Source organism: Macaca fascicularis, chromosome 12 (genome assembly GCF_037993035.2).
Source record: "Macaca fascicularis isolate 582-1 chromosome 12, T2T-MFA8v1.1".
In the NCBI taxonomy this organism is placed as follows: domain Eukaryota; kingdom Metazoa; phylum Chordata; class Mammalia; order Primates; family Cercopithecidae; genus Macaca; species Macaca fascicularis.
Window position 1 is genome coordinate 114,116,166 of NC_088386.1, and position 22,917 is coordinate 114,139,082.

The following is a 22,917-nucleotide window of genomic DNA, read 5'->3' on the forward strand; positions in this document are numbered from 1 at the left end:
GACCAATATGGCCAAACCCCGTCGCTACAAAATGTACAAAAATTAGCCCAGCGTGGTGGCGGGTGTCTACAGTTCCAGCTATTCGGGAGGCTGAGGCGGGAGGATCACCTGAGCCCGGGAGGCAGGCAGTGAGCAGAGATAGCAAAGTCACTCCAGCCTGGGCGACAGAGTGAGACACCGTCTCAAATTTAAAAAAAAAAAAAAAAGGCCAGGCGTGGTGGCTCACGCCTGTAATCCCAGCACTTTGGGAGGCTGAGGCTGGAGGATCACAATGTCAGGAGTTTGAGACCAGCCTGGCCAACACAGTGAAACCCCATCTCTACTAAAAATACAAAAAAATTAAACGGGCGTGGTGGCAGGCACCTGTAATTCCAGCCACCTGGGAGGCTGAGGCAGGAGAATCACTTGAACCGGGGAGGCAGAGGTTGCGGTGAGCCGAGATCATGCCATTGCACTCCAGCCCGGGCAACAGTGCAAGACTCTGTCTCAAAAAAAAAATAATTAATTAATTAAATTAGCGTATAATTTTGGGGGATCAGCAATATCCTGAAGTTCATCCATAGCCCGTTAAGTAATGTTTCAAAGGACTATCTGTGCCTTAATGATAGGAGCTAGTTTCTTGTTCATTTTTTTATCCCCACCCCAAACACGTAACAGAAAATAAATTATTTCCTTGTATGTGGAAGGGACTCAGCTAAGTTTATTACATTCTCCCCGGAGGAGGGAAAACACAAAACAAGGCACTAAGGCAGATGGTGCGGATGTAGCACAAAGAGGAGTTAAGATTCCGCACTCAGGTAACAAGGAGGGTGTATCTCTGCCAGAGGTACTGGAAGGTTTCAAAAGCAGAAAAAAATGCGTTCTGGACACCTGGACGTAGAATTGGAGGCATGACAGAAACACAGGGAGGCCCATCTAAGTTGCCTATTCACCCAGGTGACCTCTCATTCCTTTCCTTAATTGTCCTTTTAACAATACAGGGAATTTCACGCAAGGAAAGTGTCCTCTTCTCGCCCCAGCGGGCAAGGGGGTTCCTCCGGCGCAAGTTCCGGCCCCAGCTACTCCCACGTCCCACAGGTCTCCTGCCTTTTGGTACGTACACTCCTGACCACTCGCTGCTTCCGCATCCCTACTCTGATCCTCTCCCCATGCATCTCTACCTCCTTACACAATTGAGAATTTTATTGTCTGTTTCCTCTACCAGACTATAAGTTCCACGAGGGCAGGGCCTCATCTATTTCATTTACCACTACATCCCCAGTATAGAGCAAGAGCCCATGAAAATGTTTGTTGGAGAAATGAATGTCTGATGGTGTCGCTGGACAGCTATACCTGGAAAGAAAAAGAGGCACGCCCAGCAAACAAGCTGGGAGCAAAGAAGCCCGCTGGGAGACTACAAGGGCGAGCTTCTTGCGAGGTCTCTGAAATGACAAGACCGGAAGAACGGAGTTGGATCTCTGGGACAAGCGGGAGTGAGAACCTGGACAGTCAGGCAAGCCTCGGGGAATGACAGCTCCGCGGGGGACGCACTGGTAGGCTGTAGACGTAAGGGGGTCTGTGAGAAAGTAGAGGGTGGGGTGGCGGCATCAGACATACGCAAGCGCAGTCTCCGTTTCCTCCGGCGCGCCTGCGCTCGCGTTCACGAGGGGTTGAAGCGGAAATGGCGCCGCGGGGCCGCGCGTCCAGGCGGCGAGCGGAAGTGGGTGTGAGAGCGGAAGTGGCCGGCTAGAGCCGGGGGCTGGGCGGGGACTGGACTTGTCGGTGAAGCGGCAGTGGCGGCGGCGGCGGCGGCTCGGCAGGCGGGTTCAGGCTTTGGGGGCCAGGTCGGTTGGTTGGTTGGGTGGGTGGGTGTCTCCACAGTCTGCGTGCGTGGGCCAGCGCGTGCGTCTTACCCTTCCCTCCATCCCGGCCCCTCTCCCCTTCTCCCCTAACCTCCTACCCCACCCAGGTCCCTTCAGGGGGCAGCAGGGCCGCTTCCTCCGTCCTTCCCTACCTTACCCACCCTCACCGGCCCTTGTTTCTCCTTCCCCTGCTCGGGGCAGCCGCCGCCATGATCCTGCTGGAGGTGAACAACCGCATCATCGAGGAGACGCTCGCGCTCAAGTTCGAGAACGCGGCCGCCGGGTGAGCGCGCGCCCGGGGCCAGGGGTGGCGGGGGAGGCAGAGTTGACCCCAGCTAATCCCCAGTGTCGTCCAGTCCCCCAGACCTGGAGGAGAGAAATGGGGTGCCTGGCAGGGTGTAGGGGCTGCCCCAGCGGGGTAGAGGTGGGAGGCGATTGGGCGCGGCCGGGCGAGGGGCAGAGATGCGTGGGGAGAGGCTCAGAGGAGGGATGCGGAAGCAGCGAGTGGTGAGGGCTGTGCGTGCCAAAGGGCAGGAGACCTGTGGGACGTGGGGACGCTGGGGCCGGAACTCGCGCCGGAGGAGCCCCCTGCCCGCTAGGGCGAGAAGGGGACCCCTTCCCTGCGTGAAATTCCCTGGCATTGTTCTGAACCCAGAGAGAGCCTGTTTGGAATTGGGTTGGAAGGAGTTTTCAGGAATTCCCAGGACTGGAGGAGGAAAGGAGATGCAGGCCCACGTCGCCACCAGCATTCTCGTTCCCCGCTGCCGTCTGCTCTAAAAGGAGCAGAAGAGAAGACTGAAAGCCAACCCAGTCTTAGAGCCGGAAAAACGCGATCTCTGGTTTCCCTTTCCCGAACCCTTCTGTGAGAGACACTGGGCCATTTTGTTACATAGTTTTCAAGCAAAGCTAATTGTCCCTTGCTCCACACCCGTTCCTTATCTCTCCTTTGAGGTTCTAATGCTCTCTCCTCGCCCACTAGCCTTTATCTGGTTATCTTGTAAATTCTTACATCAAGACCCTTGGTCTGTGATTTCTTCCGTGGTAGCCTTGGCCCAGTTACACACTTCAAAGCCTCCAGAATCTATAAAGTTCTTAGATAACCTCTCTTTACAGTTGGACTTTTTAAAAGATGGGCTTAGGTCGTATTTCCAAGGCAGCCTTCTCTGCCAAACACAAGAATCAGTAGAAGACAACCTCCTCCTCCAAAGCTGCTTTGCTTTTCTAATATATTTAAAACATGAGCTAAGCGTTTTGGGTTCTAATTTTTGGTGGCCTATGGCCAATCCCCTTGCCTCATTTCCCTATCTATAAGCATGGGGCTTCACATCTGGGTTTCACAGTTGAGGAAATAAGAGCAGACTGTTTCTGGTGAACTGGGAGCTAGTAATAGGAAACTACTTGGAGATCCACAGATGGGAAAAGATTGGTAGAGGGGAATTTTTAAGTGGTCATAATGTACTTGTGGCTTGGAGGCATTAAAAAGTATTAACTACCATTTAAATTGAATATATAGTATGTCCTGTCTCCTTTATAAGGCAACAGATTTTATCTGTAAAACAAAGCACTACTTTCCTTGAAGTAATATGTGTAGTGAGCAGTACTGTTTCCTGCCAGGGGCTGCAGTTGCTTATATTTTAGGCTGACTTGCTGCTTTCTTGTCTTAGCCTCTCTTACCAGTTTCTTTGCATTTTAGATATTCAAATGAATCAGCCCAGAGTCTTATTTTGGGTGATTGCTGTATACTTTTTTCTGAGCAGTGTAGCACATAGGAGGAAGTTGAATTAACTTCTGCATTTTCATAACTGATCTTAATGCATTCTCAGGTCCAGACTAGCAAAGAATGAGACCTGGGCGGTTATAAACTGATCTACAAGATAAATGGCTGTGTATTTGCAAGAAGAGGCATGTCTTTTAACATAGGAGTACATTCTCGTCTATTTGTGTATTAATGACTTGTGATTCCAAAATATGGCCCATTATTCGGAACTTCAGTTCTTTCTTCTTCTTTTAAAAAGTTATTCTTAAAAGAAGCAGCTAACCATTTCGGAGGGATTAAATAGGCCCTCAAGTCTGGAAGAAAAACGTTAGGACTTGCAGGACATTTTTTTTTTCCCCCCGAGACAGACTCACTGGCTGGAATGCAGTGGCGCGATCTCTGCTCACTGCAACCTCGCCCTCCCAGGCTCAAGTGATTCTTATGTCTCAGCCTCCCAAGTAGCTGGGATTATAAGCACGCGCCACCACACCCAGCTAATTTTTGTATTTTTAGTAGAGATGGAGTTTCACCATGTTGGCCAGGCTGGTTTCAAACTCCTGGCCTCAGGTGACCTGCCCACCTCGGCCTCCCGAAGTGCTGGGATTACAGCACCGCGCCTGTCCTCATTTTTTACAAAGATTTGCATTGTAGGGAACTTGTATGGGGGTGCACTGCTGTGTGTGCTTGTGCACATGTACGGGTGTGTGTGTGTATAAATTTAGGCTTTCATTCTGGCCCATCTCCCTCTTTGAGATTTGGTTTTCAATAAGGCAGCTCAGAACATTCTGCTGAGAATTTGAAACTTTGAAAGTCTTTTAAAAGACCACAATATCCTGCCTAGTAGGCAGGGCTCTCCTGGGATTACAGATATATCACCCAGCAGAAGCCCGAATGAAGCAAGCGGAAATTACCAGGCATCCCAGTAAGGTAAAGCAAGGTGCATGCCTATTCCAGAACTTCAGCAAAGTTTGCCCAGTGTGGTTATCATAAACATGTATGGGATTCTACCAGTGCTCAGCCCAGGCAGCAACAGAAAAAAGGGGCCTTTCTGAGAGCCTATTAGCCAAGTTAGGGAGGTGCTAAAGGGTGAAAGGTGTTGGGGTGGAGATCAGAGAAAGAGATTAAAGAATGGGAGTAATTTGGAGGAGAAACCCCGGAGATTTGAAAGGCTTTGCTGGTGTGGGAACCTGCTAGGAGAGGTCAGCTCCACCCTACTTTTTGCACTTCTCAGAATAAACCAGTTGGGGAAATTACAGTTCAGAGCAGCCTTTTCCAGAGTGCATCTTCCATCTCTGTGATGTCCAATAGGATAGCCATACAAGTGACCAGCGAAATTTAAATAAAAAGGTGAAGTAAAATTGAGTTCCTCAGTCACACTAGCCACATTTTTAGTGTTCATTTGCCACATGTGGCTAGTAGCTGTTGTATTTAGCACAGACATGGAACATATCCATTATTGCAAAAAGTTCTATTAGCACTGTTCCAGCTTCTGAAAATGAAAGCATGAGATGGTCTTAAAAATAGTTCTGTGGCATATACTTCAGAATATAGTTACATTAATTTTTCTTTTGAAGTGTTTTGTTTTGTTTTGTTTTAATGATTCCTCTCAGATCATCCTGCTGGATCTTCTCACCAGTGGCCTCCTACTAAAAGTATCACCTTTCTTCTGGGTAAAGCAGTGCTGTCATCTAAACTGTTTAAGAGTACATTTGGTCATGATAACCTTTTAATTTGGAGGCAGTTCAGCAAAGCCTAAGGATCATTCCAAACAGATTGCTTTTTAATTTTTTCCTACCGCACTTCTGGGAAGTGGCTTATTGAAACAACCCATATGTTGTCACAAAATAATAATTATTGGTAAATTGTCTTCCCAGCAGCCTGCAGACTAAGAGAACGTGACTGACTTAAAAGCTATGCCCAACACTGCAAATAACCTCATGCACAGGTCTTAACAGCATTGCTTTTTCATTTGGGAATTCTTACCCAGACCCTCAAAGCAAAAGTAATCAGGCAAATTAATTTAATTCTTTCGTTAGTGTACATACCAAGAACCGTTTCATACTGAGAAGCTAGGCCTGTCAACTTATCTGGAGTCTGGAGTCCAAAATTGAGGAAATTCTGTCAGATGCAAATTGCTATTGGATTTAAGTGTGTGCTGGCTCCTTGCCACAGCCAGTACATATTGTGGGGAGCTGTGGTTCCGTGAGGGGGAGTGAAACTCAGTAAGCAAGCAGTGCCAGTTGGGGTGGGTGAGGATGGTGGGAAGAGAAATTTGAAAAAGGAATAAATTAAATCTTGCTGATACTCTGTTCTCATTCCCAAATATATTGCATATGTCCTCAGAGAGACAGGCTGGTTTGGAGTGATTTGGAATTAGGACATTGTTTAAGCATTTAGAAGAAATGGAATGTTGTGTCCAACTCGATAAGAAGACCTGGTTGGTCTTTTTACAGGTCACTGTAGTTAATTACACACTGCCGCCTGTCCTGTGGCCTACTTGGGACCACTTTGGTCATGAAGTCCCAGAGCTGTGCTGGACCAAACTGATAACTCCTTAAGGGTTGGGTGTATCACTTTAATCATCTTTGTTTCCCCAGCATCCTCATTATATATATAGTCAGCTCAGTAAATTGGTTTGTTGAAGAAGTGAATGAAGCCAGATAGAATGATTCCTGTTTCTTTAGGAGCTGGCATTTTTCTGACATTGAGTAAATCAGCTTTTAGGTCTCTTTGTTCTCCATATTTTGAGATATGGCTTAGCAGAGAATAGGACCTCCTCTTACCTAATATGATCTATTTTTGTAGGCTTTGCTCAAAAAGAATGATGGGAGCCTTATAGAAGATTTAAAGTAGAATGCTCAGAAACCTTTATAGCGAGCAGAATTCAATAATTCCTCTAATTCAGGACATAAGAAGGGATAAGTAGGAGAGAGACATAAATGCCCAAATGGGAAATTGGAGCCAGGCACCCTGGCTCACACCTGTAATCCCAGCACTTTGGGAGGCCAAGGAGGGTGGATCACTTGAGGTCAGGAGTTCCAGCCAACATGGCGAAACCCCACCTCTACTAAAAATACAAAAATTAGCCAGGTGTGGTGGCACGCGCCTGTAATCCCAGCTACTTGGGAAGCTGAGGCTGGAGAATCACTTGAACCCAGGAGGCGGAGGTTGCAGTGAGCCAAGATGGCACCACTGCACTCCAGCCTGGGTGACAGAGCAAGACCCCATCTCAAAAAGAAAAAAAAAATGGGGAACTGGATCCTAGGGTGCATTCAGTAGTAAAAAGCCCAAAGTTGTTAGTGAGAAAAGAAGATGAGATAATGCAGTTGCCAGGAGCCCTTTCTGGATTGATTATTGACATTCTAGAAGCTTCCTTACAGAAAAGATAGAAGAAAATTTTTTCCAAAGGATTTTGAGAATAGCTCTTAAAACCTATCTGAATGAATTGATTATGTTTTAGTGTCTTGGGTTGTCCAGTCAGTAACTGAGGACTTACTCAGCCAGCTTGTTCTAGGATTCCAGACATTACAGCAGTCTGACACTTATAGCAGTTCTATTTGTTCTTGTACTGCTAACCAATTCCTGATTCAGGGAATTTCTGCAATCCTAAAACCTCTCCCTACCACAGCTTCAGAGTCTGATCTCTGACTCCACCTAGGACTTCTAAATTGGAAGGTAACTCCACCTAATTACCTAAATTAGAAGGTAACTAATTTATTGATTACCTTCTGTGAACGAGGCACTGTGCTATCTGCCTTAACATGGCTTCATTTCATTTCAAAGTGTCCCTGTGTGACACATAGTGGATCTCATTTACAATTGAGAAAACTAGGGCTCTTAAGGATAGAGGGTGGGGGTAGACATTGAGTAAGTAACTACTACATATTAAGCACCATGCAGGCATCCTTCACTGTGATTCTTGACCTTGTTTATCATATGGCACACACAGAACATGATCATATTTGTATGGCACGTTTGGGTAAATGGTCTAGCCTCTCAGAGATCCTGCCACCTGCTGCCTGCCCTAAGGGATATGGGCATCATTATCTCAGCATATTGGTAACTTACGAGACACTGTTTGAGAAACTTTGCTGTACAGTAGTCCACCCTTATCTGTGGTTTTGCTTTCTGCAGTTTCAGTTACCTTCAGTGAACCATGGTCTGAAAATATTAGATGGAAAAATCCCAGAAATAAACAATCCATAAATTTTAAATTGTGCACCATTCTGAGTAGCATAATGAAATCTTGCACTGGCCCGCCCGGGACATGAATCATCTTTTTTCTAGCATATCTACAGTGTGTACACTACCCTCTGTTAGTCACTTAATAGCTGTCTAGGTTATCAGAATGACTGTCACAGCATTGTAGTGCTTGTGTTCAAGTTACCCTTATTTTACTTAATAATGGCTCCAAAGTGCAGGAGTAATAATGCTGGCAATTTGAATATGCGAAAGAGAACCCATAAAGTGATTTATTTAAGTAAAAAAAGTGACCTTGGTGTTCTTTGCTAGAGTTCAGTGCTATCCACAGTTTTATTTATTCACTGGGTGTCTTGGAACATATTCCCCACAGATAAGGGGAGACTGCTGTACTACTGTACATATATCATCTCAGCCCTCACACCAACCTGGGAGGTAGTTGTTTTGTCCCCATTTTGTAGAAGAGGAACCTGAGGCCCAGTAACATTTGAGGAGCATTGCGTATGGTCACATAGCCAATAAATTCTGAATTCTAAATAACTTGCTTTTTCTCACCCCCAGTATCTGAAATTTTAGCAGCTGGTAGAACAGTAAATAATGTAACTATTAATTTTGGGGCCCTGTTTAGTGGAACACTTTCCCAGGGCCGGTCTCACTCCTGCTCCTTTGTAATTTTAAACCGTGGAAGTAAAATAACAAACGCAAGGTCTTGGAATTGAGAAGCAATCTTGTGATGGTATACTTCACATTCAGCGAACTCCTCGTTAAGGCACTGAGTTCTCGGACCTCTTAATTCCCGGAAGACTTCTCATGAAGTCTCCTTTGGCCTAATGCTCTCCTCAGCAGCCTTTTTCTCTCTTCTAGCCATAAATAGTAAACTAAAATATTAATGGCAGTGATTTGACAAGTATTGCTAAGTCAGACAGCAAACCACTTAAGATCGATCGTAGCAACTTTTCCCACAAGGATCTGTGCTCAGGGTACTTTATGCCTAGAGAAATTTGAAATTACAGACTCAAAGTATTTATGACTTGGAACCCAAAGGTTATTTATTTATAGTTTATTTTTCTCAGGTCTTTTGATAAAAGTAGGAGAGTGAGGAACTCAGCCCATCTTTGGCTGAATTAAAACCTAAAGGTTAAAAAAAAGCCTACCAAGTGATGGAATAATGGGCTTTTGTAAACTCCCTGACTCTTCAGCACAGCCAGCCTTCCCCAGGAAAGTATGCTTCCTCCCATTGGCCATCCTTTTAGTACTTGATTCAGTTGGGCCATGATTAACATTTCCATATTTTTGTTCTTTGCTCTTGTTTTCTAAAGATGAGGAATGGTATTGAACTCATTGCCTTTGTTTCCTGGCTACAGTTTCAAAATGAAGGCTCAGAAGCAATTTAAATTTTCATGTAGTCTTTCCTTCTGTTCTGAACTCACTGCTTATCCATAAACCCACTTGATTCTTCAATTCTTAGAGATACCCAACATGCTTTTCCTAAGTCACATACAGAGGGCTTTGAAGAAGCAGGGTGAAGCTTTGTATGATTCATATAGGTTGATTTTCAGCAGGGCTAGCGTGCTTCATAGAAGCCAGTTTCCTTGAAAGGTGTTGTCTGTCTTCTGTATCAATTTTTTAACACTCATAAACCATGTTATATATTCCATTATTTCCAGCAGCCCTGCAGATCAACTTAGTCTTGGTTTCTTTCACAGGTGATAGAGCAGAGATCACAGAAAAGATACGTACTTGATTAAGAGGTCTTGAGCAAGTTAGACAAAAATAAATGTGAAAATGTGTGCATCTTGTTTGCTAGCCCCTAAAACAAAGTGGAATCATTGAGTTACAGGTAGCTAGCTGATAAGGCAATAGTCTTCATTTGCTTCCTACTTTGGACTTCAGGTCTGTTCTTGTGTTATATGTAGTAGTTTCATGAGGTAGATAGGATCATTTGTATTCCCCCATTTTATAGATGATAGGGCAGGATGCAAAGGTGTAAGGGTATTTGTCCTAAAACATGAGCGTGATGAGAAAGCTGAAATTGTAAAGCAGATGTCCTGACTATTCTCCTTAGTGATTTCATAGTGCTATTTTGTGTTACACTGTCTATTTTAAGTTCAGAGCTGGAATTTAAAAGGCAAGACAAAACCAGGGTAGAACTAAAGAGGGTTTCGTGAAGGTGAGTGGTAAGCACTTTGGTGATGTAAAGGAAGAAAGAAAGATGAGTAGGAAGGCTTACAGAGGAGTTTTGAAGTGGAATAGAACTTGCCGTTTTGTTTATGGCCCGAAATCATCCTTTCACTTTAAGCATATTAAAACCATTCTACATTATACTTAGCCATTTTCCTGCTGAACGTATTACTCCTAATACCACTGTCCTGTGGGGAAGGCATTGACCAAGAGATGGCATTTGTGGTACACATGTACAAACAGGTATATAGCATGCTCTTAGGAAAATCACAATTGAAAGTGAGCACCAACCAAGGCAGGAGATTTAACAGCAGGTGAAAAACAAAAGCTATAGCTGACCTTCCTTTTTTGTCTTCTACTTAAAGCAAGTCCAAAGGTTCAGGTCCATGAGAAAATGAATTGTGTACTCTGATTGGCAGTAACCTAAAACTTATACAGAATGGTCTGATCTTAAGTGAAGCTCAGGCGCCTTTCCAGTTCCCCTTGAAGGTAAGCAGCAATACAGTCATCTTAACTGAGGGCCTTTTTTGTTGTTTACAGAAACAAACCGGAAGCAGTAGAAGTAACATTTGCAGGTAAGCATCTTTATCTCAGCCCTCTGAAGAGAAAGTACAATATGAAAAATAGGAAATAGGCTGGTTGCAGTGGCTCATGCCTGTAGTCCCAGCACTTTGGGAGGCCGAGGCAGGTGGATCACCTGAGGTCAAGAGTTCAAGAACAGCCTGGCAAACATGGTGAAACCCCCTTTACTAAAAATGAAAAAATAAGCTGGGCATAGTGGTGGGCACCTGTAATCCCAGCTGCTCGGAAGGCTGAGGCAGGAGAATCACTTGAACCTGGGAGGCAGGGGTTGCAGTGAGCTGAGATCGTACCACTGCACTCCAGCCTGGGCGATAGAGTGAGACTCTGTCTCAAAAAAAAAAAAAAAGACAAGAAAAGAAAATTGTACCTAAAATAAGCCGTGACATGGATTGGGCGCAGTGGCTCATGCGTGTAATCCCAGCACTTTGGGAGGCCGAGGCAGGCGGATCATGAGGTCAGGAGATCGAGACCATCCTGGCTAAAACGATGAAACCCTGTCTCTACTAAAAATAGAAAAAAAAATTAGCTGGGCATGGTGGCGGGTGCCTGTAGTCCCAGCTACTCGGAGGCTGAGGCAGGAGAATGGTATGAACCCAGGAGGCGGAGCTTGCTGTGAGCAGACATCGCGCCACTGCACTTGACCCTGGGCGACAGAGCAAGACTCCATCTCAAAAAAAAAAAGCTTTGACATTTTGGATACTGTCCCTCTTCAGGTCTTTTTGAGCTCTTTATAATAGATCACTATTTCATGTATTTAGTCCATTGATGACTGACAATATAAAGCTACCTGCTGATAAATTAGAAGTTTGGATTTAATTTTGTGGTACAAACTAAGGGTTTTTTTTAATTTTTTTTTTAATTTGGAAATATTACATTATCCAAGTAGCCGTCAGTCTTAGTTTGCCTAGCACTAGAGTAGTAGGGAAACGTGAACAGCTAGAGACGTGTTCATCAAGTCAGAGAGAGAGGTTGCTGCTTTCTGTTCCCTATAAAGGATTAGGTGTTGGTACAATTTACTTGTTACGTGAATGAACTCAGAGGAATACAACCACCCTTTCTAAAACGAGAGTCCTTGACAAGATGATCTTGGAAGACTTTTGCAGCTCTCAAGTGCTGTTACTTGAAGGCCAGGCACCATCCCTTTACCCTTGTACTAACTAGCATTGCCAGATATCCTTTCATGATTCTCGTGATAGCTCTCTAAAGTGATGGCACTCAGCACCTAATTCTAGTTTCAGGAACCTATTCCTAGTTTCAGGAATTACACAGGCTGAGTCACTCCTGCGTACTGCAGAAAGATAGAACCGAAAAAGAGGGGAGTCCTAGAGATTAGAAGCAGCTCAAAAGATAACCAAATACAACATGTGGATATTGTTTGCATCTGAATTCAAATAAGACAATGTTTAAACTTTTTTGAGACAATAGAGAATATTTAAATACTTGACTGAATATTTGTTTTGTTTTTGTTTTTTTGAGAATGAGTCTCACTCTGTCACCCAGGCTGGAGTGCAGTGGCGCTCATAATCTGCTCACTGCAGCCTCCACCTCCCGAGTTCAAGCGATTCTCCTGCCTCTGCCTCTCAAGTGGCTGGGACTACAGATTCCTACCACCACAGCCAGCTAATTTTTTTTTTTTTCCCACACTGCATCTTGCTGTGTCCCCCAGACTTGAGTGCAATGGCGCAATCTCAGCGCACTGCAACCTCTACCCCTGGGTTCAAGTGATTCTCCTGTCTCAGCCTCCCAAGTAGCTGGGATTACAGGCGTGTGCCACCACGCCAAGCTAATTTTTTGTATTTTTAGTAGAGACAGTTCCACCATGTTGGCCAGGATGGTTTTGAACTCCTGACCTCCAGTGATCCACCCACCTCAGCCTCCCAAAGTGCTAGGTTAACAGGCTTGAGCCACCGTGCCCGGCCTTGACTGAATATTTGATATTAAGAAATTGTTTTTAAAAATTTAGGCATGACACTTGTATCATGGTTATGTTTTTTAACAGTCTTCTGTATCTTCCAAAGATACATTCTGAAGTATTTATGGATGAAATTATGTGTCGTGTCTGGGATTTGCTTCAAAATAAATCAATGGGAAGGAGGATGTCTAAATGAAACAATAATTACCCATGTGTTAATAATTGTTGAGGCCGGGCGAGGTGGTTCACGCCTGTAATCCCAGCACTTTGGGCGGCCAAGGTGGGCAGATCATGAGGTCAGGAGTTCAAGACCAGCCTGGCCAACATAGTGGAACCCTGTCTGCACTAAAAATACAAAAATTAGCCGGGTGTGGTAGCACATGCTGTAGTCCCAGCTACTCGGGAGGCTGAGGCAGGAGAATCTCTTGAACCCGGGAGGCAGAGGTTGCAGTGAGCTGAGATCATGCCGTTGCACTCCAGCCTGGGTAACAGAGTAAGACTCTGTCTCAAAAAAAAAAAAAAAAAAAAGTTGAAGCCTCATGGTGGAGATGGGAGTTCATTATACTGTTCGTTCTGATTGTATACATGTAAAATCCAATTATTTCAGCACCAAGCTGTGATTAAGGAAAGAATAGCTTTGTAATTTTAAGAAAGGGCAAAGAGATGAGTACTCAGCAATTCTATCCCAGTGTTTCTGCTGATTTGTCACATGGATTTAAAATAAATTCCGTTTTACTTATATGCCTCCTTGTAACAGGTCTTCCTTGTGGCCTACAGCAAGGTAGGCGCTTGGAGAGATTATTTCCCATTTCCAAATTGTTATACGATCTTATTTGCTTTCCTCACAGATTTTGATGGGGTCCTCTATCATATTTCAAATCCTAATGGAGACAAAACAAAAGTGATGGTCAGTATTTCTTTGAAATTCTACAAGGAACTTCAGGCACATGGTGCTGATGAGGTAAGGTCCACATCATTTTCCGTAGGACTCTTGTTTCCTCACCTTTTATTGGCAGTTTGCCATTCATGGAAGATCCATGGCACTAAATCACCCCCGCATGACTACTTGCTCACCTAACTAGGGGCTCTTGACTTGATTACTATAATGAATTAAGTGTGTGTCTAGAAAAGGTTTTGACTCTTTCTTGCTTGCTTTAAAACAATGGAAACGAAAACAACTTTAGTTCTCCAAAAACATAGCAAAGAATACTTTTCCTTGATCAGGACAAAAATAGCTGTTGCAAGAATTAGGTTCTGTTCTGTTTTTGTAATATTATCAAGGCAAATAGATAATTTCTAGCTTGTTTAAATTTTATTGTCTCAGGTTCTCATTCTGGAAGCTTAGGCACAAATAGCTGTCTTTTGAAATTTTTAATTAAAGCTCTTTAAAGCTACCCTCTTTAAATATCTCTTCTTTATAACTGCCATAGGGGAAATAAGAAAGGACGTCCAGACATTATGAAACTTCGGTGGCCATGCCTTGTTCACTGGCTTCTTTAAATAGTTAAGTAGCAGGTTTGGTTCCTGTTGAACTGTATTTGCTCTGGGGAGAGCCATTTATGGAAGAAAGAAAATGCTATTACACCAGTTTGTGCACGTTGTGGTTGGGTTTCAAAGCAGGAAATATGACTCAGTTCCTGAATCAGTTTTCAAATTTCTTAGTTTTAACAAACTAGGTTCTCCTTAATCTGTTAAATGAAGATATAATCGTACCTGTTTTCTTTTTGAAAAGTAGTAGCTTTTAAATTATTTAAAATTTATATAATAAAAGATGATTTGTAAAGGAATATGGTCAAAAGCTTGTTTAATTTTTTAGCATAAAAACTGAAGTTGGTCTTACTTAATACCAAGAGCGATCAGTTACTTCCCTTAGTTATTCAAATGCAATTGATTTTCTCATAAGTTCAAAGAAAGAAGAAACATTTAGAGAATTTGGAATCCTGGTTACTTTACTGGAAAAAGAAAAGCTTCAGAAAGATCTAGTGCTTTTATAAAGCTTTTGAAGAATTGTTTTGTAAAAGATAGTGGCTGACACTTCTTTACCAGATAAAGAGCGAAAGAAAACAAATGGCTATTAAAGCAGCCCTGCCTTTTTTTTTTTTTTTTTTTTTTTTTGAGATTGAGTCTCCCTCTGTTGCCCAGGCTGGACTGCAGTAGTGCTGTCTCGGCTCACTGCAGCCTCTGCCTCCTGGATTCAAGCATTCATCTGCCTCAGCCTCTTGAGCAGCTGGGATTACAGGCAAGCACCACTACACCTGGCTAATTTTTTTGTGTTTTTCATAGAGATGGGGTTTCACCACGTTGGCCAGACTATTCTCGAACTACTGACATCAGGTGATCTGCCCACCTCGACCTCCCAAAGTGCTAAGATTGCAAGTGTGAGCCACTGTGCCCAGCCCTTTTTTTTTTTTTTTTTTTTTTTTAAACAAGGTCTTGCTCTGTCACCTAGGCTGGAGTGCAGTGGCACAATCACAGCTACTGCACCCTCAACTTCACAGGCTCAAGCAGTCCTCTCACCTCAGCCTCTTGAGTGGCTGGGACTACAGGCACGTGCCACCACACCTGGCTTATTTTTTGTTTTGTTTTGTTTTATAGACAGGAGGTTTCACTATGTTGCCCAGGCTAGTCTCGAACTCCTGGGCTCAAGCAATCCTCCTTCCTGGGCCTCCCAAAGTGCTGGTATTATAGATGTGAGCCACCACGTCCAGCTGCAGCCCTGCTTTGAATTAGCTATAACTACCTGATAAGAAGTGTCACAGTATTTGAACAGACGTTTTTTAAATTGTGTAATCATTCTCCCCTAGACAGTCTTCACTAGGAGCCTGCGCAGTGGCATGCACTTGTAGTGCCAACTACTTGGGGGTTCAAGTGGGGAGGATCGCTGGAGCCCAGGAGCTCAAGTCCAGCCTGGACAACATAGTGAGATTCCATCTCAAAAAAGGGAAAAGATCTAAATGCAATAATAATAATCCTGAAAAGAAAGAGTTAAGCTAGATTTCTTATATCTCCTTTCCATTCTGTGCTTTTCTTACAATGGAGCTCCAGAACACATTGCTATTCTTCTAGCCACCACAAGGGTCAAAGAACCAACCCCACCCACTCAAGTGGGTGGAGTAAGTAACATTCATATTGTTGGAGCAGAGTGCACAGTAAATGGCTCCCTGGGTTGGTTAAACAGTGACCAACCCATGATAACCACAGGAAGCTTATTACTTTGTCACAGGCCATTTTTAAAGGCAGAATGCCTCTGCTGCTGAAGTGGGAAGGTAATGGTGATGAGTGATAGGTTGCCTCCACCCATCTCCTGCTGTCATATTGGGAGAGGGGGTACAAACTGAAAAGTGAATCATGGTTAAAAGTGCAAGTGAAGTAACAAGGAAGTGTTGGCTCGTTTTACCAAGGGGAGGGAGCAAAGCAGTTGAACGTGATATAAATTTGGCTCTCAGTACCTCTTAGATCTCAGAATATTAACTTAGTAAGCTTGAAATTAAACTAAATCTTAGGGGCTTAGGGATTTAAACTAAATCCCTGCCACATCTGATTTCCCCTTCCTCAAAATACCAATAGTATGTGCAACACAGAATTGTAGCTCAGAGGTAGCATGCAGTTTCAAATTCTTGGGATATGCATGTTACTTTTTTAAAAGAAGTGGTATATCAGACGCCTGAAGGTCAAGTCTCTCTGCTACCAACAAACTCTTGTGACCTTGAGCCCCTCCTCTCAGTTCCTCTTCAGTAAAAGAGATACCTCACGGTGGCTGTGTGTTCACCAAATAGGAACTACATGTGGCATTATTTATCTTTTGCCCTTGTATAAAAAAAAGTAATCTTGCCCATTGAAAGTTTCTTCCAGCTATAGGAAAATGGTTAAATAAATATGTGGAATATTAAGAAATTATTGTTCAGCCAGGCACGGAGCCTCATGCCTGTAATCTCAGCACTTTTGGAGGCCGAGGCAGGAGCATCACTTGAGGCCAAGAGTTCAAGCCCAGCCTGGGCAACGTAGTGGACTCTGTCTTTGTATATAAATAAATCAGTAGGCGGGGCACAGTGGCTCACGCCTATAATCCCAGCACTTTGGAAGGCCAAGACAGGTGGGTTGCTTGAGGTCAGGAGTTTGAGACCAGCCTGGGCAACATGGTGAAACCCCATCTCTACTAAAAAATATAAAAATTAGCTGAGTGTGGTGGCGGATGCCTGTAATCCCAGCTACTAGGGACGCTGGGGCAGAAGAACTGCTTGAACCCAGGAGGTGGAGGTTGCAGTGAGCCGAGATTGCGCCACTGCACTTCCACGTGGGCGACAGAGTGAGACTCGGTCTCAAAAAAACTAAATTGAAGTAAAATAAAATGTTTATTTCTTAAGCCACATCATTCTGGAAGCAGTTTCCACCAGGTGAAGCAGTCACAGTGACAGAGAAAAAAATAGGGAGTCTCAGTCTGTTTTTTGTTGCTATAACAATACCACAGACTGAATAATTTATGAAGAAAATATGTTTATTTGACTCACGTTCTGGGGACTGGGAGGTCCAAGAGCATGGCACCAGCATCTGGCAAGGGCCTTCGTGCCCTTTCCCATCATCCTATAGCAAAAGCAGAAGGGCAAGAGAGAGCCAGACTCACTTTTTTTTTTTTCCCCTTTGGAGACAGAATCTCGCTCTGTCTCCCAGGCTGGAGCATACCCAAGCTGGAGTACAGTGGTGCTATCTCGCCTCATTGCAAACTCCACCTCCCGGGTTCACACATTCTCCCACCTCAGCCTCCTGAATAGCTGGGACTACAGGCACCCGCCACCATGCCCGGCTAATTTTTTTTGTTTTTGTATTTTTGGTAGACACGGGGTTTCACTGTGTTAGCCAGGATGGTCTCAATCTCCTGACCTTGTGATCCTCCCACCTCAGCCTCCCAAAGTGCTGGGATTACAGGTGTGAGCCACCACACCCGGCCCAGACTCACTTTTTTAACAACCCTTCTTGTGATAACAAACCAACTTCCCCTGTAACAACATTAATCCATTCATGAGGGCAGAGCCCTCATGGCCTAATCACCTAATTACCGTCACAGTGGCAATTAAATTTCAACATGTGGCCAGGCATGGTGGTTCACTCCTGTAATCCCAATACCTGGGGAGTCCAAGGTAGAAAGGTCACTTGAGCCCAGAAGTTCAAGGCTGCAGTGAGCTATTGTATCAATGCATTGTAGCCTGGACTACAGAGTGAGACCCTGCTTCCAAAAAAGAATCATCATCATAAATTTTGGCCGGGCGTGGAAAAATTAGCCAGGCACGGTGGTGCACGCCTGTAGTCCCAGCTACTTGGGAGGCTAAGGCAGGAGAATCACTTGAACCCAGGAGGTAGAGATTGCAGCAAGCTGAGATTGTACCACTGCACTCTAGCCTGGACAACAGAGTAAGACTGTGTCTCAAAAAAAAAAAAAACATAAATTTTAACATGAGTTTTCGAAAGGACGTTCAAACCATAGCAGAAGGTATAAAAGGGGTTCTTGGTTTTTGGGGGTTTTTTATTGTTCTTGTCATTTGATTCAAAAACCTGGAAAGTAGCCAGCAGTAGGTTCTGGTTTGGGGGAGAAGACATGTAGAGTGTACAGCCTTCTGGACACCAGTATTAATAACTAGCTAAGATTTCATTCACTGTCCTTTGCCTTAAAAGCTGTCTATGTACTGAGTAATTTTAACGCATACAAGATCAGCAGACAAACAGATCAGTTCCCAAGAGTCCTGGTTTTTTCTCTTCATTCGCCTGAGTTAGTGGCTCAGCCTGTGCTTAGGTTGATAACTAACAATCTGTTCTCTCACTTGACATTTGGCCTCCTTTTGCTCTCTTGAAAACCAAACGTGATTAAGTACAATGTAGGAGCTGGGGAACAGAGAACATATTAAGGGTGTAGTCAAGTCCTAAAAAAGTGAAGGATGAACTTTGATTAAAGATTCTCAGCCGGGCGCAGTGGCTCATTCCTGTAATCCCAGCACTTTGGGAGAATGAGGTGGGTGGATCATCTGAGGTCAGGAGTTCAAGACCAGCCTGACCAACATGAAGAAACCCCATCTCAACTAAAAATACAAAAAAAAAATTAGCCGGGCGTGGTGGTGCATGCCTATAATTCCAGCTACTTGGGAGGTTGAGGCAGGAGAATCACTTGAACGTGGGAGGCGGAGACTGTGGTGAGCTGAGATCGCGCCATTGCACTCCAGCCTGGACAAAAAGAGATTCTCCTCTCAGTTCTGTGACTTGTTGGTGACTAAATCCACTTCCCCTCTGTCTCTACTTTCCCATCCACCAAATGAAAGTTAGGAAGGATGCCAACTTAGGAAGAGCTTGACAAGTACAATACTTTAAAAATAATGAAATTATCGTGGCCTTTGGATTAACATATTTGGTTTTGTTTTGTTTTTATTTTCTAGTTATTAAAGAGGGTGTACGGGAGTTTCTTGGTAAATCCAGAATCAGGTATGTAGTCGTGTGAGCAATTATGGAATGGCATGGGAAGAGAGGTGTCCTTTTTATATTATGCTTTTCTTACCCAAAGGATTTCATTTAAATATTATTACAAATATTTCTTCATGAGCCCATTCCTAATTCAACTCCCTCCATAAAAATAGCTTTTAAGAGGCTTTGCTTTGTCCAGTATGAAACACAGTAGGGGTACAAAATTGATGTATGGCATTTTTAACATTTACTTGATGGGGCCACATGACTCGTAATCTTTCAGCCAGAGGGCCACATTTGTTTGTTCATGGTGATTAAAATGCCTTTGAAAAGGATGAGCAAACATTGATTCCCACCCTCAGCCCTTAGTAACCTTTTTCTGCACACTACATATTTGGAGAAGGAAGAGGAATATTCACCACACTATTGTGATTTCAAGTAATAAAAATCAGACCCTTTCTTAATCCAGTCTTCTAACAGGTGGTCTCAGCATTCATGGCCAGAGGAATTGAAAGGTACCGTGTCATCCTTGAATAGAACAGCTATGTTATACTGCTTTAAAGGTGGTTTAAAGTGGAAAAACTGAACAGCCTTTTTACCCTGTGATTCAGTGGCATGTCTCAAATTCTGAGGCATTTAGCGGGACCCCAAAGTGAGAACCAGGTAGTAAGACCATTGGAACATAATATTTTTTATTCAACTATTACAACTCTGGTACCTTGATTAGAAAAGTCTTCTAAAAAGGAAGTTTTCTGTCACTCTTAACAGCAGTTACTTGTGCTAGCTTTTTTCATCACCTCACCTATTTTTTCAGACAGTCTCATTCTGTTGCCCAGGCTGGAATGCAGTGGTACAGTTACAGCTCACTGCAGCCTCCTCCAAATCTTGTGCTCAAGCAATCCTCCTGCTTTAGCCTCTCCAGTAGCTGGAAACTACAGGCACATGCCACCATACCTAACTAATTTTTTTATTATTTTGTAGAAACAGGGTCTCACTGTCTGCTGTGCAGACTGCCAAAACAGAGTAAGGAGGTCTGAAACTCCTAGCCTCAAGCAATCCACCCACCTCAGCCTCCGCCCCCCAGAGAGTTGGGATTACAGGCATGAGCCACCATACCCAGCACCTTTTTTTTTTTTTTTTTTAAATCTCCAAATTGGCGGGATGAATGTGTCACAGAAATAAAAGCCAAGATAACACTGTAGGCTCTTGGCAGAATCAAGGTATTAAAGAAAGAAACAAACAGATCTAGAACAGAAAAATCGTGTCCAAAGTCTTGGGCATGCTTGTCACAGCCAATATCCTGACATGGAAAGTTTATGTTTCCGTGCCTGGGGCTCCTCCTACCTCCCACTAAATCATAGACATTGCCAGATTGCAGACCCTATCTTCATACAAGTGTAAAATGTAAAAGTGTGTGAAAGTAGTGTCTCAACCAAGTACAGTGGCTCACACCTTTAATCCCAGCACTTCCGGAGGCCAAGGTGGGTGAATTGCTTGAGCCCAGGCATTCAGGACCAGCCTGGGCAACAAAATGAGACCCCTGTCTCGACAAAAATACAGAAATTAGTCAGGCATGGTGGCAGCCACCTGTAATCCCAGGTAGTCGGATGGCTGAGGCACGAGAATCGCTTGAACCAAGGAGGCAGAGGTTGCTGTGAGCCGAGATTACGCCACTGCCCTCCAGCCTAGGCGACAGAGCAAGATTCAGTCTCAAAAAAAAAAAAAAAAAAAAAAAAAAAAAAAAAAAAGTAGAGTCTCCCCTCCTCTTTTTTAATGGGTTTTTTTAGGCACGTTTGGAAAACTCAGCAAGTCATACTAGATTTTTACTTCCCTTCATCCTCAGTATATTCTGTTCATCATGTTAGAAGCCTTACTTAAAGACAGACTTTACCTTAGCTATAGTTTTATTTGCTTTTGTTTGGCTTCCTAAAACTAACAAACCTCAGTTCCAAGTATTTTCTTTTTTAATCTAACCTTGTAATCTGTGTGCTTATCTGCTTTTCAAGTACCCAAAATGGAATGATGATTGATATTATTTAATACTGGAGTGCCAAAATTGTGCTAAGTATTATCTGTTGCAAAGATTTAGCCCATCCTCCCAAATAGCCTATGTTCAACAAAAAATACAGAGCTCAGCCGGTCACCGTGGCTCACACCTGTAATCCCAGCACTGCCGGAGGCCGGGGCAGGCGGATCACCTGCATTCAGGAGTTTGAGACCAGCCTGACCAACATGGAGAAACCCCATCTCTACTAAAAATACAAAATTAGCCAGGCGTGGTGGCGCGTGCCTGTAATCCCAGCTACTCAGGAGGCTGAGGCGGGAGAATCGCTTGAACCTGGGAGGTGGATATTGTGGTGAGCAGAAATCAGGCCATTGCACTCCAGCCTGGGCAACAAGAGCAAAACTCTGTCTCAAAAAAAAAAAAAAAAAAAGATCTCAAGAATGCTTTTGGGAAAAAATGAAATAGTAATGAGGTTTCAGATACTTAGAAGTGTGAAATCCGTACAGTTCTGGTGAAGTTATTCCCGTCAGTTGCCTAGAATATAAAATGATCCTCAGTGATATATACAAATATTCTTGCAAAAACATCTCTAAACCTTTTTGACACTTATTAATCATTTGATTCTATAATCAAGTGTTCCAGCCCGGCTTCTGGGAATTCATAGTGGACATGCTGTAAAGAGGCAGGTCACCCAACGGTTTCAGTCCGTATTCTGCACCCAAATTGATGACCTGTCATGTTCCACACACTTTAAGTACTGTACATTCTTTTAATGCTCACAACAGTCTCCCCTATCTCCACACCCCTCCCTCCCCCCCTCCTGTTTGTTTGTTTGTTTGTTTGTTTGTTTGTTTGTTTTGTTTTTTGAGACAGAATTTCACTAGTCTCCCAGGCTGGAGTGCAGTGTCATGATCTCAGCTCATTACAACAACCTCCACCTCCCAGGTTCAAGCAATTCTCCTGCCTCAGCCTCCAGAGTACCTGGGACCACAGGCATGCACCACTGCACCCAGCTAATTTTGTATTTTTAGTAGAGACGGGGTTTTGCCATATTGGTCAGGCTGGTCTCAAACTCCTGACCTCAGGTGATCCGCCCACCTTGGCCTCCTAGAGTGCTGGGAATACAGGTGTGAGCCACTGTGCCCAGGCCACCCTACCTCCCCCGCTTTTTTTAACCAACGAGGGAATTGACAGGCGATTTTTTTTTTTTTTCTGGAGACGGAGTCTCACTCTCTTGTGCAGTGGCGCCATCTCAGCTCACTGCAATCTCCACCTTGTGGGTTCAAGCGATTCTCCTGCCTCAGCCTCCCGAGTAGCTAGGATTACAGGTGCCCACCACCACACCTGGCTAGTTTTTTGTTTTCAGTAGAGACAGGGTTTCGCCATGTTGGCCAGGATGGTCTCAAATTCCTGACCTCAGGTGATCTGCCCACCTCAGCCTCCCAAAGTGCTGGGATTACAGGCATGAGCCACCACACCCAGAAGTTTTTTTAAGGTTACAAGATGACAAGGCCAGGATTTGGACCCAGTTCTGTTCAACTCAAAATAGAGGCCCTACATTTATGTGTCATGCTGTATTTGGCAATTCATGTCATTTCTTTGAATCTCCTTTTTCCTCTGTAAAACAGTAACCTTATCTAGCCTGCAGACTTCAAAGCATGGTTATGGAGATCAAATGAAGTAAAATGTTATAAAAAATACTGAAAATTTTACAATGTATACCAATAAAAGCTATTGAAGAGGCGTATACATGAACAGATAGTTGGTTTTTCTACCCTGCCTCCTCATAGTTTGCAGTGGCATGTAGAAGGGTCTGTCTTATTATCACAAAGCTACCCATCTGCTGGCCATATTGATACTTGGCACATTAAACTATCAGAGAAAGATATGTGACTCCTTTACAACTGTGTCTGGAAGAGTACATTTCCAATCAGAGTTCCCAGGTTCTGACTTTCTCTCATTACATATTTGTAATTAGTCATCTTTGATACTGATT

At 43.8% G+C, this 22,917-nt stretch overlaps 1 protein-coding gene across 3 annotated transcripts in view; it reads left to right on the forward strand.

Annotated features, from left to right (window-relative positions):
- Positions 1–1,757: 1,757 nt before the first annotated feature.
- Positions 1,758–22,917, forward strand: part of ARPC2 (actin related protein 2/3 complex subunit 2) — a 36,795-nt gene continuing 15,635 nt past the window's right edge. Inside the window, exons 1-5 of one of the 3 annotated variants that reach the window (XM_074010085.1) lie at positions 1,758–1,823; positions 2,043–2,124; positions 10,519–10,553; positions 13,321–13,433; positions 18,892–21,273. Coding sequence is in view for 1 of the 3 variants with exons in the window: in XM_005574250.4 (XP_005574307.1) it covers positions 2,051–2,124; positions 10,519–10,553; positions 13,321–13,433; positions 18,892–18,937 (268 nt within the window). In the remaining 2 variants the exon portion in view is untranslated. The remainder of the gene's footprint in view (positions 1,824–2,042; positions 2,125–10,518; positions 10,554–13,320; positions 13,434–18,891; positions 21,274–22,917) is intronic. The other 2 variants (XM_005574250.4, XM_074010086.1) reach the window with 2 other exon arrangements.